Raw genomic sequence first — 15,963 nt, forward strand, 5'->3', positions numbered from 1 at the left:
AAAGGATGAGACAATAGACATACGAAATGTATTTCAGGATCGATGATGCTATCCACCAAAGCTGTATAAATTAACAATTTGTTATTGGACACCATTTATGTGAGGAATGAAATGTCACTTGCCACGTTATTTTCAGTAAGTCAAATTGCTTCTGAGTACTTGACAGCCTTCTATATTGTACCAGTGAGATGCAGATATATATGTATGTATGTATTTAAGACTCCTCTATTATTTATTGCCCCTGGCCCAGTCACACCAAATGAAAGTATTTTCTGCCTACATCATGAATTGCTGTAAACCATAAATAAAGCTGTCACAAAATGAATTTTATTTTAGTTAACTGAAAAAAAATCAAGAAAAAATACATTTCCCTTTGTTTAGAATAGTAGTTGCCAAAATTGAATTACAAAATGTATTGTTTTTCATTGAAGAGCAAACCAAAAATGAATTAGACATGGAATCTCAGGGGATAATGTCCACTGGCACAGGGAAAGCAGATTTAGTGGCTATGTTTGCAACTATGAGCCAGAGAATATTAATTTGTTATTCTAAAATTTAGCCTTCTATGTAACTTGAGGTATGAAGTGGGAATATGCTGTTAATAATGACAACGGTTGGCTTATTTGTTGGAATCTTCCAATAAGTGTTTTTATGACCACTAGAAAAAAAGTGTGTAAATTTAAAAATATTGATAAAGTATGTTGAAAAGATAATTTTAAAATTGAGAAAGGAAAGAAAATAACTTTTAATATTCTGTTGGGGAATTATGGCTCTCTTTCGTCCTCCTCGCATTTTCAATAACACTTAGTATTATTGACATAACTTTGTCTTCTTTGAATTGCTTCTTGAGCTCTACCATTGCTCTTAGCATTGTCTTGAAAAAATTAATTTTCAGTCTTTTTTTTTCTTTTTTGTGCCTTCTTAATACTCTTTTTGAACAAAACCTTTAGTAGAATTTCAACACATCATGGAGCTGCTCTCAATCAGGGATTGACTCAGCCCTGTGCAGAGACTGAACCCTCTTTTTCCCTCCTCCTCCACCACTATAGCAATCATCAAGTGCCTCTTTGAAACCTCAGGACATCCGGAGCAAAGGGTGAATGTGACTATTCCCAGCAATGCAGATCCATGTATTTACCTCTTCTTATTCTTTCTGTTTTCTCAAACTTTTCCGAGTCAATTCTCACAACAAGTAGCAATTAATACATGGCAGAGCCATATCTCGGTGGATTTAGATGTAGATAATTTGGCATTTCTTACTCACTCTTCAAGCTGGACTGCCCAGGTTCCTTGAAACTAGCCTGTGCCATTTTGCACTCAAACATTTTTTTCATGACTTTCCCTCTATCTGGAATGCAACTTTTTTTATCTCTTCCATTTGAAAACTTGTACATCATTTGTTAGTCATTTCTAGTATTCTAAATATAATTTACTGGTGCTGTCAAACTCAATGAGATCTAGTACCTTTTATGACAATTATTTAACCGTTGCTTATGATATGATCCAACATATATTTGTGTTAATTGGTAAAAACTCTTTGATGAGAGAGAAGAGTGTTCAGAAAGACACATAGACATCTGTCCACACCCATTTATTAAGTTTAGAAAATTAAGAAATGGAACAGCTGATATTTCTATAAAATGCATGAAAACTGAGCTGAGAAGATGTGCTTGGACAGAGCATAGAAGGTAAGCAATAATTAAGATACAGAAAAGGAGGCCATCAGAGAGAGTGAGAAGAAGCAGACACATCCTACATCTATCTTTATTGCTATATAAGGTAAATAAAATCTACATAAGTGTAGTCTAGCCAAAATATGCAGCTGGCAAAATGGAGATATTGAGAAGATATAATAAAGAAACTAGAAGAAAAATTGCAAATTATTGTATTCAGCTGCTTTCTGGCAGATAGGAATTGCTTGAATATAAGTTCATGAGCAGAGCCAGCGGTCCCAGTGAATATCAGACTGCTGATATTCTAGACTTTAATCAAGGTGCTATATTGCTACAATTGTGAAAAATGGTGGTCTTTTTGCATTTTGCAGAAAAAGCAATTTACTGGTTAGAATTTCCCTGTGTCTAAACAGATGTCTTATCATTTTTTCTCATATTCCTTTGATACTTACTACGGTTTGTCTGCTAGCAAAAGCAGTCTTTTAAATAAATATTGATGGGAAAATTTGAGATAGCCAGTAACACTTGTTATTGACATATGTTTTGCATGGTCATGAATTTTTTCTCTTTTTAAAATACTGATCTAAAATATGTGTATGTTTCCTGCTGTTAAAATTTCCATAGATTTTAATATGGGTGGGAAAATATCAGTATGTGAGTGTGAGTTTTTTTTCTTTTTTAAAAAAAGAAACTCAGGTGTAAGAGTTACTAGCAAATATATTTGAAAGGATAATTTTCAAGAAGTGAGGCAGCACGCTGCATGAAAAAAAATGAGGATATGCTGGAGAAAAAGGTTACTCAAAATTTGCCTCAGTGTGACTATGGCAGTTCTTTTAAAAAGCCATGTTATCTGTTCTTGATTCAGAGTGGTTTATGACTCTCACTCTGAAGTTTAGTTTTGAAGTTTGAGAAACCTTTACCATGTGGTTGAGAATTTGTTGCTGTGAATGTTATTTTTTGATATTATACATTGTCCTGTGTTATATTGACTCCAAAACCTTTAATTTGTTGAAGATACGGACGTTTGGTGGCTATTTTCCAAGCTGCATATTATTGCAAAAAGAAAAAGCACAAGGATATTTGAATATTAGGTTTTTTAATCAACAAATCCGGAAGTTACCATGTACCTAGGGCCTAATAGTAATCAGTAAAGTAAAGAAGACAGTGGCCACGGGGGAAATTAAACTGACTATCTCCTTGTTTGTTGGAATACCATGGGGCTTTTATATGAGGAAAACACTAAGAATATTTGTTTTATTTAGTAATCTAAATTGTGTAAATTTGCTTTATGCAAGACTTTATTAGGAATTAGAAGAGCAAACAAAGCTAGGGACCTAGAGTTACCTTCTTTAGAAAACATATTGTGCCCCTCATATAATTAAGAGATTGGTGTAGAAGTGAAACCTGATTACTGGGATAATGCATTCAAAAGTGCCATGCAAAACATCATTCATATGTTAGATATTATTAGCTTACGAAAACATAAGCTTCTGGGCAAGGTAAAAAGTAGCCAGAACATACATATAGCGTAATTAAACTAATTCCCTTTATCTTCTGTCCTCACATTATATACACACATATGTAGGTATTTGCACTGAAGTAACCCAAATTGTCATATAATTCTAAAATCTTTGTTGATGTTCAGTGTAAAAATGTGTGATATTGTTATTGAAATACTTGCCTAGGAAAGACTTTAGCTATTAAAACATAAATAGGTCTAGAGATAATCAAGAGTTCAAAAATGGTGCAATGGGGAAAATAAGGATTTGCAACAAAGAGAATTTGAGGCAAAATAAAGGAATACAAAATGAACACTATTTTATCAGAGTTCTTTAATAGCAATATGATGTATAATAATTTATAATGTTTGAGGATTTCACAGAAATCAAGTTCCATCAAGTCTTAGTAAGAGGCAGTTTCATTCCCTATAGGAAAAAAGGAAATTAAATGATCCAACATGTTTCATAAATGCCACTGTCATTGGGAGACCTGATCTTACTTCTCTGTCATGACAGATAAACAGACAGAGAGAACATTTTTTAACAGAAAATGTCCAAAAATAGCACAGTGTTCGAGACAGATTGACCAGATTATCCAACGTAAAGCAGAGAACTAGAAAGTTATCCAAGGAATATTTATTTTTCCATCACAGGTGATGCAGTGATCTATAGAACAAACTATAGCTTTAGTAATCTGACTCTAGAAACTAAATGACTAGGGAAACAGAGCAGCAGATGCCAAAGATAATTTGTACCCTCTCTGACACTTCTGTTGTTTTTCTAATGGTATTGTTGCGTAAACTTCAATCATCTCTTCCACTTGCTTTTGTTATTGCTCTTACATACTTATTCTGAATCTCATGACCTTGAACTCATCTGAGGCTTCCCAAAAGAATGACTAGGAGGGTATGATGATAGGATGATAGATACACTAATGCTTAGCTACGTTGCATGTCTCTCATTTCTCACCATAGTTCCATGGTGAGGTTAAATGCTTTGAAGAAGGTTATTGCCCCCACAAAATATCAAACAGGTTATAAAGTGTTGGTTATCACAAGATATAAGAGTGTTTTCTTCTTGATGTTTAAAATTTTGGATTTTGGGGGATGTAGAAAACATAGGCCACTTATTAGAATGCCTACATTTTCAAGTCCATGTACTTTTAACGCATATGACGATCCTAGCAGAAAGATGTATGGAATATACAGCAGGAATTGCGTGGGAGTCCTGAGAGGTCTGCCAGGAAAGATCTGCCTGTTTTGACAAGGAATGGGGTAGTGGAGAGACCCCCAGAAAGGGGAGAGAGTGATCTTTGAGTAAGTCAGAAAATAATAAGAGATTACCAATGTTTGTTTTTCAACAATCTTAGTAAAGTAAGACTTCCTTCTTATCATCGCATTTGTCCCCCTTCTCTCCCCAGAAGCTGTTCAATGAGTAGAGGGTGGGGTTTGGAGGAGGGGAGGAAGAACACAGGGAAGAGTACTGGAGAAAGACAGAAGCCTCACCCCACTGTTGGCCGGTGAGATTTGCTGGTCTTTCCTGATCTAGGGAAGTGTTGAAATTTTATTTGGTTAGGATTAGAGTCTTAGTGGCTTAAAATACATCACCTAAGAATTGCTTATTAATTAATTTCTGAAAGTCGTTAAAGTGCTAAAGCATATGCCCAAAATTTGGTCTAGGAAAGAGGAAGATGAGGGCGCCAAAGCTGATTCTGGAGGTGTTAAAACTAAGTGATAGAAACAAGTAAAGTTTGTTATTCTTTCCTTAAGCCTTCTGAGTCCAGCCTGTTCTGTAAACTGGTTACATGTGCTTTACCTCATTGAATCCTTATGAGATGGATTCTATTATTACTATTATTTGAAGAATGTGCATTCAAGAGAGGTTATAAAACTTGTCTGAGTTCACACAGTTAGTGGATGGCAAGGCCAGATTTTGAAGCTAGACACTGACCCTTATCCGGGATAGATAGGTGCAAGACTTGGGTAAAATGGGAGGTAAGATCCTGTGACTGTGGACAGCAGCGGTATAAAAGCTCTGAAATAGATCAAGGATAAGAGATTTAAAGCAAGGGCTTGGGAACCGGAGCATAAAATCAAAGACTAGAAAGCCTTTAGTATTAGTGCACAGGGTCAAGACAAATTTTAATACAGCCTAGAAAGCCTTTAGTATTAGTGCACAGGGTCAAGACAAATTTTAATACAGCCAAGGTTAGTGATTCAAGCAGAAAATACACAAGATCTATGTGGCTAATCAGCAGAATGCTCAATAGAATGTGACAAGTACACTGGCAAACAGAATTCATTTACTCATTCAAGAAAAATATATTAAAAACTCTAGTACAGGCGAGATTTTGTATAAGGCCCAGAGATTGCATTAGTCAGCAAAGCAAATGAGGGCATTTGTCCTCATGTGGCTTCTTTAGGAGGCAAAGTAAAAGTGGGTGTTTTGTCTTTTAACTGCTTTTATATTTCTAATCCTGTACACGTGGCTTCCCAAACACAAAACAGTTTTCAGATCTGTTGGAAAGCAGTCCACTGCTGTCATCTTGTGCTCCTACTTGTCTTCCTGGGTGTACCAAAATGACAAGGCCCTGACTATTCCTTCACCTGTGCCTTTTCTCAGGATTGTTTATGCAGCAGCCATTTCTGGAAACTGAGGCCATGCATCCCAGGAATGTATCGTGTTTACCTGAGGTATGCTTGGTCTCCCCATGAGTAGAACAGAGGCTTGCTTAATGTTTATTGTAAAAGTAGTGTGCTCCTTAAACTCAGGGCTCCTCTCTGATGACACACTACACTGAATATGCAATCTCTACCTAGCCCTTTGGGTTGCCCTGTGGGATTTAGGGCTTGGGGAATCAGCACTAACTGATCAACAACTGTGCTGATTCTTCTGCTTCTGTGACCCAGGAGTCCTGTGTCTGCTGTCAAAGTCCATGGAGCTTGACAAGCTAATCTGTTAGCTTATACAGTTGTTGCAGTGTGAATTGTCCTGCTACTAGGTCCCCTCCACATATCACACATATTGAAGTAGGGTAAAATTTCAACAGACTCCTCTTAGGAGCCATGCAGATTATTCAGTCAATCACTAGTATGTGATTGTGTTTGCCAGGAGAATCATTCTCTACTTTTTCATCACCAAGCCCAAAGGCAGAGAGATCTATGGCCTCGCAGAATGGTTGTCCTTGTTTATTGTTTTCTGTTTTAGTTATTTGGGTGTTTTTAAAGAAATGACTATTCTACCTAAAAATATTTGCTTAGTTTATCATGCTGTCAACCATACGTCAATCCACTTGGCAAACTGTTTTCTGAACAAAGTTGTCTCGTAATTATAAATGGAGAACATGGAGGTAGGAGAAAGACAAATGTTTATCACAAACCCCTAGGATGAATCTTAAAAAAGATGTCTACAACAGTTTTATTTGAAAGAAAGGCCAGAGTTGTACTAATTAGCACATTGGAAAGTGCTTCTTTACATGGTTTGTTTTATGGGAACAGAATAAATTTAGGCCACAGGCTGATTTAAGATTTTTTTTCTCTCTGAATATAGTATAGTTTCTAAGTATTCATATCATGACATTCAAAAGTGAAAGACTTCAAGATTTTGTGGAAATAAGTGGGTTCATGAAAAGTGCAAGCATAGGTCATAAAGATTATATTATATTGGTGAGTTTTTACTGTATTATTTTCCCTCTCTTTGAGGCAATCCAATACTTGCAGTCTTCTTTTCATGACTTCTCTTTGCTCACCGGAAAATATTCACTGATGACAGTGAATCATTTGGAATAATCAAAGGTTACTGCATAAACCCTATCAGGTTTGTGCCTTCTAGGAACACGCTTGTCAATTTATGGTGAAAGCTAGAAACTGCGGGCCTATATACAAACAGATGAAAACAAGGAACACCCCACTGTATAAGTGGTCTTCCTTTTAACATCTTTTTTTAAAAAATATGATTTCCAGGACAATAGTGTATCAGAAAAGTGTGATTGCTTGGGCTTACCATGACTACATGGCCCTCAATTCTTCAAAAAATATCCCTTATCAAATTAAATTTTCTAAAGTGTTGTCTAAAGCTGTATCTGTAGTTTAAAACACATACACTTCTAAAATTTTAGTTTTGCCAAGTATTAGCCACTAGAAGTTTCTGATAAACACACATACACACATAAACTGGACTTAGGTTTAAGTTTTCCTGACACCAATGACTAACCGTTAATATGTTTCTCTGTAAGCTCTTCAAGTAGCACTGGGAGCCTGGCATTTAAATAGTTGCTGGTTGAATGAATAAATGAGTGAGTTGTATCGGAGGGAATGGCTATGGATTAAATATATGTAATTGGATTTAATGCCTCTAGGCACTTGTACTGTAGATTCTGAGCCCAAACAATATGGTATTTTTTTTTTTTTCCTGAAGCAAATGCCTTGCTATTTTCAGGGACTGTTATGTGTTCACTTTCAGCAATGTAATGTGGAGGTGTCTGGAATCTCCTCAAAGCTAATCTATGAGAAAAGTTTGGTTTTGCTGAATTGGGAGATGACATTTCAAATCTAACTAAAGAATCAGATTAATATATTCTATAATTTTATGTCTTGGGCTATTGGGTAAGAATTTCATTGCTTTATTTTTAGGAAGCTGGTCAGATAAAGTTGTTTTTGCCAGATAAAAAGTGACATGCATTTTCTTGTCATTTCTCTTTGGTGTTTTTATTTCCTTTAAGAGAAATGATTTTATGTTAAAACTTTTATTCTTATTCAGTATTTCCTTTCAATGTTCTTTAAAAATATCTGCCAATGAAACTAATTCACCTTCTTGCAAAATGTTAACATTTTCAATTTTAAGTAGACACCACCTTGCCAACAGTGTTATTTCAAAACGTTTGATTTGTCATGGTATGTTCAGTCTATTTTTAAGATTCTCCAAATTGAATTTTGAGGTTGGTGCTTGTTCCAAGTTAGAGCAGCATGCAATATGTTGCAGTATGACTGAGTGGAGGAGAGAAAGAGATCCAGGAATAAATATATCTAGAAGAGTGCTCACAGAAAAATTCTGTCTTTTCATTTCCCCAGCAAAGAAGATTAACTTGCCAAATGGCATCTTGCCCTCAAAGTCATAATGAATCTCATTGATGAACAAGTGTGATAGTTACTTTTGATGAATACTTCCATTTATGTGAAGCACAAAACATTGTTGAAAAATACATGAATTATCTGACTTCTCATTTTCAATCAAAGATAGTTTAGGGATTAGTCATATTGAGATGTTTGTGCACAATGCTAAGGACATAGTAGGTATTCAATAAATACTAGTGAATGATGAAGTACCGAACACCCTTAAAAGAAAGCCTACTACTCGTCTTAACAAAGAAGAATTTTCTTTTCTAATACCCAACACTGTATGCCAAGCACTGTTTAATTAGACATAAAAAATGAGGATAAGACAATATTCTAGCCATCAGGAAACTCACAGTGAAGTGAGGGATACAGACCTGTAATACTAAGGGGGAAATGTTAACACAGGACATTAAGGAAACTTCATCAAGGAAAACTGTCCTCTTAGTAACATTTACTAGTATCTTGGAATAACTGGATTGAAACTCCACTTTTTTGAATAATCTACTTTTTAAACAGCTATAATTTCTTTTTATTTTCTATATGAATGCTGTTTTAATTTAGCAAACAAGTATACGTTGTTCAACAGCAGTACACATATCCGTTGGCACAAATCAGTGCTCCTCAATAAACAATTTTGATTGAAAGAATGACTCTTTACTAGATTACATTTAGATTTTTAATATTAAAAAATGTTGATTTTGCCATCAAGAATCTGTCTCAATTTGAATTTTTTTCTTCTTCTGTTTATGTCTTAAGGAAATCTGTGATATTTACTGACCCTCTTGTAACTCCTTAATTGGGCTTGGTTCATAATTATGATGTATTTTCCACAGTTTTAGAGGAAAATTATGTTCTATAAAATTGGAGATTTTAAATCAGTAATCTCTTGCAGTTAACATTGTTTCCACATTTAATGGAATTTTCAAGTCTTTAGCTTACAAAGGGCATTTTTATTTAATATTCCAGAGTCAATCTAATGGGCTTAAAGTATTTAATGTTTCATGTTGATTTGGTAGCTTTGTAGATGAAATAAATTATGAATTTTTTTATTATGTACACTGGAAAAGCAGGCCTCTTTTTCAGACATATAAGAATACTGCTGCTTTATTTTTGCATTTCTTTGTGAAGTGCTTTCCCTTTTATCCCCTTTGCTAAATCAGTGTGGAGCCCAAAGCATCATTACAGCGTAAGGACAGAATTGAATTTCTACTTGGGAAATTGGATTTTGACGAGTTGGATTTCCCCAGTGGAGTATGAATGACAGTAACTCAAACTCTAAGAAAAGGGCATCTTTGGAATATCCTTGTAGAATAGTTCACAGAATCCTGGGCCATAGTTCTAGTGTTCTTTTCTTTTCCCCTACTAGATTGCAAATTTCCTCATGTGCCTTTCTTTAACTATCATGTATATAACCTGAGTGATAGATTAAAACGCAAACTGTGAAGTGTCTTAACAAAGGTTAGGATGCAGTGCTAAATTCTGTAATCGTGTGAGGTTATCTGAGGAATTAAAGGAATTGAGGTTTATTGCTGAGGTACAGTGTCTATTTGTACAGTAGAAGGATTCATTCTAGGAACGGCACTGAGAAGATGCAGTCAGAAGAGAAGAAATGCCAAGCTGGGTAGACATTCAAGAGCTTCTGTGGATTTCTGTGGACATAAAATACCTCTTCATACAAAATTAAAAATGCAATTTTCTAATTATGTTGTCTAGACACTATTGAAGTATTCCAATTTCCTTTATTATTATATCTCAATGATTTCACTGTTGTATTGACATAATTGTTTGCTTTGTATCTTTTAAATACCTGACCACCTTACTAAATGAAGCGATACCTTTTGGGCATTACTCAGTTGAGGATCCTGGGTCATGTTTTTGTATCAAATGCAGGCAAAGAATTTAGCATTTGAGAAGGCAGTGTAGAAGTCTATATTGCTCACTAATGTTTGAGTCACTGAACTCAAATCATGTTTTAAAGGTTTTTTTGTGATACTTACGAAAAAGTATGCTATATAACAGAGTTGAATGACCTGATGTTGACAACATTTAAAGTAGACTACCTAGAATGCTAGCTGATTACCTTGTTAGCATTATTGCAATTTATTAATTTAAATTTGGAAGGGTGCTTAGGAGTCATAGAATATGCTTATTAGAAGAAGCTATATAATTCAATTTTGTAAAATATTCTCTTAAGGGTAAAAAAATCTTTTTCAAAATCCTTGCATCAAAATCAGTGTCTATAGCTGGCTGAGCCAGCCCATTTTATTCTAGACTCATTGTAGCCCATTCTATTCTAGGATTGCTGGCCAAGAGACTTTAGCACGTACCTATTGAGCAATGTCTAGCGAAATGCTCACCTGTACAAGGTGTACGAGGAGAAAGAGCCTCAAATTAGATGTTAAGATTACTGGTCTCTAGAAACAATCTGTCTTTTATTCATGCCATTGAGCATTTACTGAGAGACACAATGCACCACCTAATGTGGGAGGTGTTTGGCAAATGTGGGCAGCTGTCACTTGTCTGGTGCCGAAGCATTTTAGTTACATTCTGTGGAGCATCTTTTGACTTGTTTTCTCATTTGTAAAACTGAGGTATTAATGTGTGGTTGTGTTTCACAAAAGGTGATATGAGCCTTAAATTAGATAATAGATTTTTTGGAAAAAGCCTTTTATTTGATACTATGATACATGCACAAATATACATTTAATTATAAAAGTAAAATATGGAATCTGTCTTCTTTTTAAAATATTCAATAAACCAAAACTCCATAAAATAAAAAGTGAAATTCTTCCAGGGCAAACCCCACTGTCTATAGTTTAGTGTGGTATCTGATGATTTTAGTCATGGTTATGCATAGAAGCAAACACGTTTAGCTTTGGTATTGTTGCTGTTTTCAGTGTTATTATTTTATAAAATAAAAAGATATATGTATGTATGTATATTGTTGTGATTATATATACATATAAATATAATCACTATATATAAATATATTCATATAAAATCACATATGTACATATGTCCTACTGTAACTTGCCTTCTCCTTAGAAGTTAAATTTACATTGGGCACACTCTTCCTATATAAAATATTTTATGGAATATATGATGATTTATAAAACCATTCCCTTTAGATTGAACATTCAGATTGTTTCTACTTATTATTATTATATTGCATTATTATCATAAAAGTACTTAACATGAGATATACTCTCAACAGATTTTTAAGGGTAGAATACAGTATTGTTATCTGTGGGCACAATGTTCTACAGCAGATCTCTAAAGCATATTCATTTTACATAATTGAAATTTTATACTTATTGAATGATTCTTCATTTCCTGGTCCTCCCAGCCTCTGGCAACCACCATCAGCACTATTCATAAGAGCCAAGATGTGGAAACAATGTTACATGTTTACACGCCCTACACGTACACAGAGCATTCACATACACCTCACACATACCATGCACATATACACACTACACACACTCTAAATGTACATATACCACAAATACCCATCATTCGAACACCACACACACACACACACACACACACACACAGAGTCTGTTCCCTAGCCACAGCACTCCTGCCCACTATAACACTGAATGAAAGACATATGGTTAAACTTAAAAGATTCCTAGACTAAAGGTCCTATACCTCAAATATGTCAACTCTTCCCAAATACATGTAAAATTCAGTGCAATCTTAATCAGAATCTCAACAGGTTGCTTTTTTTTCTGAGAACTTGTCAAGTTCATTCTAAGGTCCGTCTGGAAGACAAACTGTGCAAGAACAGCCAAGATATTTCTTAAAACAAAGTAGAATATTAAGGGATGACTAGCCTTTCTCATTATCAAACATAGAAAAGGTCGCAGTGATTAACATAGAATGGCTTTGGGTCCTGGGATATATCGGGATATATCAGTGACAAAAAAATAGAGTCTGTGAATACTGAAACCTGAGCATTAAGATGAGTGAACCATGTTAGTCCCTGCAACTTCATTTAATATTTTTAAAAAGGTAGTCTGCCCTTTTGTAATGGGATTATTACCTTAGCATAATGTCCTCAAGGTTCATCCATGTTGTTGCATATTGCAAAATTACCTTCTTTTAAAAGGCAGACTATTTCGTTGTATGTTTATAGTACATTGTTTTCATCCAGTTATCCATTGATAGAAAATTAACATTGTTTCCACATCTTGACTGTTATGAATAGTACTGATGGTGTGTGTATAGTGTGTGTGATGTGTATGTGAGTGCCGTGTGTGTGTGTGTATGCCATGTGGTATGTGTATGTAGTGTGTGGTGTGTGTGGTGTGTCAGGTGTATGTATATGGCGTGTGTTGAAGTGGGAGAGAAACAGGGATGAGTACGTTAGATGGTAGATCTGTGAGAATTATGTATGTAATTCTATGAATTTAGCAACTCCACAGTCAAAAAAAAAATTAGTAAGTTTTTGTTTTTTGTTTTTTGTTTTAACAGAGTCTTGCTCTGCTGTGGCCCAGGCTGGAGTGCAGTGGCACGATCTTGGCTCACTGCAACCTCCTCCTCCCAGGTTCAAATGATTCCCATGCCTCAGCCTCCCAGTAGCTGGGATTACAGGTGTGCACCACCACGCCCAGCTAATTTTTGCATTTTTAGTAGAAATGCTGTTTCACCATGTTGGCCAGACTGGTCTCAACTCCTGGCTGCCTCGGCCTCCCAAAGTGCTGGGATTACAGGCATGAGCCACTGTGTCCAGCCACAAGAGTAAAATTTTAAAGCAATTCCTGATAAAATGCTGAGGAAGGAAGAGGGGTGGCAGGGTCTGCGGGGAGGAGGATGGAGAAGACAATGGTCTAATCAACTCCAAGATGTTTCCAAGGCTCTGCATGCTAGATGCAACCGCCCCTTTTTCTTTTACCTTGGACAGCCCAAAGCCTCAATCTATAGCCACTAGAACTATCTCCAGACTTAGCATACAGATGCCTCTTCCAATCTACCATTCCAACCATATTTCAGGTTCTTCTTTAAGTGTAAGTGCTTGAGGCCTGCTGTTTCCTCCTGTGTGTGTGCAGCCTGCTCTCCACCCACTTCGTAGGTACTTCACTCCTTAATAAATCGAACACTTGTTGATATCCTAATACGCATCAGTGTTCTCTGTTCTTGGAATTTATACCTGGACAGCATTAAAAATGTCCCATCCCTCAAGAAGCTTACATTCTAGCCATAATTCATAAGAAATTGCATAGTACGTTAGCAGATTTTAAGTGCAAAGGATAAGTAAAAGTAGAACAGAGTGGGATCTAGCTGGAGAGTGGGTTGAAATCTCAAATAGGATGGTCAGGACAGAGCCAAAGACAAGATGACATTTGTACCAAGTCTTGAAGGAGTTTGGTGGATTTATCAGTGGAAACATCTGGACTCTACACTAAAGAGTGTGTTTTCATTATCCTTGATGCTCAAAACAAGATGTACATATTGGTCCATTTGCATGATGTTTGTCTGGTCTTCACTGACTTATTTTGATTTATAGGTTTATGACCTCTTTGCCTCCAGCTCTAGAAAGCTTACTATTAATAAATTTGAATATAGTTTAGGCTGTTCTGGTTTCCTCTGCAGGCATTAAAATTCAAGCTAAATGAAGTCAAGTGTTCTACTTCTTTCAGTTTATAAATTCTGTAAAAATATGGACATGATTTTAAAGGCAATAGGTTTTCAATTTTGGGCAGTCCTAGGTAAATTCTCATTAAGTATTTGTGAAATGGAGGAAGGAATGAAGAGATCTGCACTCCATTCTCTTTCTCCCACACCTATCACATTTCTTGTAGTTTTTCTTCCAGTGACTTTCTTCTTTATTTTCAGAGCACTTATGTTTTTCCTTCACATCATCAATTTTATGTTTTAAATTCTACTTTTTATTGCCTTCAATATGACTTTTAATTGAGCCTTAGTATTTAGAATGTTTTGCATTTTTTCTTATTTCTGCCAACCTCTTTATACTGTCTTGTTCATCCTTGCTTGTCTTTTCCTTATGGCCCATTTTCCTGTTTCATTGATCTTGACACTTTTTGATGACACCAAACAATTATTTTCAGAAATGCATTTTAAATCCCATTTAAACAATATTTGCCACTGCTGTGCTGTTCTATAGTGCCTTTAGAGAAAGAGTCTGCTTATTGTATAGATTATATTTTAAGTACAGTATATAAAAGTATAACTGGAAGATGGCTATACAATGCAGAATTCTTGGCGGTACCATCGCCATCAAAAGAACAAGCTCCTTGGCCTTCCTATCCTATGAGCCTCCTGCACCTCTGGATCCCATGTGGCCTGGGGGAGACATCTATTAGTTGTTTTAGCATCTATCTTAGACAGTCTCACTTTTTTAAAGCCTTGAATATAGCAGGTACAGTGTAGTATTAACCCAGTGTACTCTGGAGCCAGATGCCTGAGTTTAAAATCCACTTTGACTGACCTTTGTCAGCTGCATGACTCAGGGAAAGCCACTTACCTTAATTTCTCTGGTCTTCCTTTTCCGTTTCCTGATCTATAAAATAGAAATAACCACTGACTTCAGGAGGATTAAATGAGTGAATGCAGGTTAAATATCTAAAAACATGATTAAGCACTCTGTGAATGTTAGCATATTTATTCTTAATTTTATTTACTGTTATTTATAAATCTCATAGTTTTAGTGAATTGTTTCTGTTTCCTAATCTTTGAAAGAGAACACATATATCAATTGTTAGCTTCTGGTACCAGGAAGGAATTTTGTCTACCTACCACATTTTTTCCAAGGGCCTGGAAGGCCCCCTTCCTCCCTCCCTCGTTTTCTTTTCTTTACTTTTCTTTCCTTTTCTTTCTTTCCTTCTTTCTTTCTTTCTCTCTTTCTCTCTCTTTCTTTCTTTGTTTCTCTTTTCTCTTTTTTTTGTTTGTTTTTGTTTTTGAGACAGGTTGATACAGGGTCTCATTCTGTCACCCAGGATGGATTTCAGTGGTGTGATCTGGGCTCACTGCAGCCTTTACCCTCCAGGTTCAAGCTATCCTCCCACATGAGTCTCCCAAGTAGCTGACACTACAGGTGTGTGCCACCACGCCTGGCTAATTTTTGTATTTTTAGTAGAGACAGGATTTTGACACATTGCCCAAGCTGGTTGTGAACTACTGGGCTCAAGCGATTCACCTGCCTTGGCCTCGCAAAGTGTTGGGATTACAGGCGTGAGCCACTGCAGCTGGTCTTCCTACTTTCTTTTTTTTTTTTTTTTCTTTTTATTATCATTATTATTATTATTATACTTTAGGCTCTATGGTACATGTGCGCAACATGCAGCCTACTTTCTTATTACACCTAGAATTAAAACAAAACACAACAACAACAAAAGTAATTAGCCTAACCCCCATCTCATTTTCTTGCCATTAATGTTGTTTGCATCTGTAGAACTACTGCTTTGGGATTTTCTCCTGCTCTGGCTCTTTGGTTCTAACTGTAATTGTGAGTCAGGAGTAATGTCTATATGTTTATATATCTTTGATAAAAGAACCTGCTGCCCATTATGTAAATTTTTTTTAGGTTTTTAAAGATTTGGGGAGTTTGTATTTTTTTCTAAGACAACAAGTTTTCTCTTATGCGCTACCTGTAGCTTGCTTGTCACCCAGTTGTTTACAGTGACATAGAATGTGCTGTAATGTTCCATAGATGGG

At 35.8% G+C, this 15,963-nt stretch overlaps 1 protein-coding gene across 4 annotated transcripts in view; it reads left to right on the forward strand.

Moving 5' to 3' along the window:
* Positions 1-15,963, forward strand: part of KCNJ3 (potassium inwardly rectifying channel subfamily J member 3) — a 169,426-nt gene that overhangs the window by 88,234 nt on the left and 65,229 nt on the right. Inside the window, exon 3 of one of the 4 annotated variants that reach the window (XM_063647486.1) lies at positions 12,763-12,882. The exons of the other annotated variants lie outside the window; for them this stretch is intronic. Within the exon in view, the coding sequence (XP_063503556.1) occupies positions 12,763-12,845 (83 nt within the window). The 3' untranslated portion in view covers positions 12,846-12,882. The remainder of the gene's footprint in view (positions 1-12,762; positions 12,883-15,963) is intronic. 4 annotated transcript variants of the gene reach the window in all.

Source organism: Pongo pygmaeus, chromosome 11 (assembly GCF_028885625.2).
Source record: "Pongo pygmaeus isolate AG05252 chromosome 11, NHGRI_mPonPyg2-v2.0_pri, whole genome shotgun sequence".
NCBI lineage: Eukaryota > Metazoa > Chordata > Mammalia > Primates > Hominidae > Pongo > Pongo pygmaeus.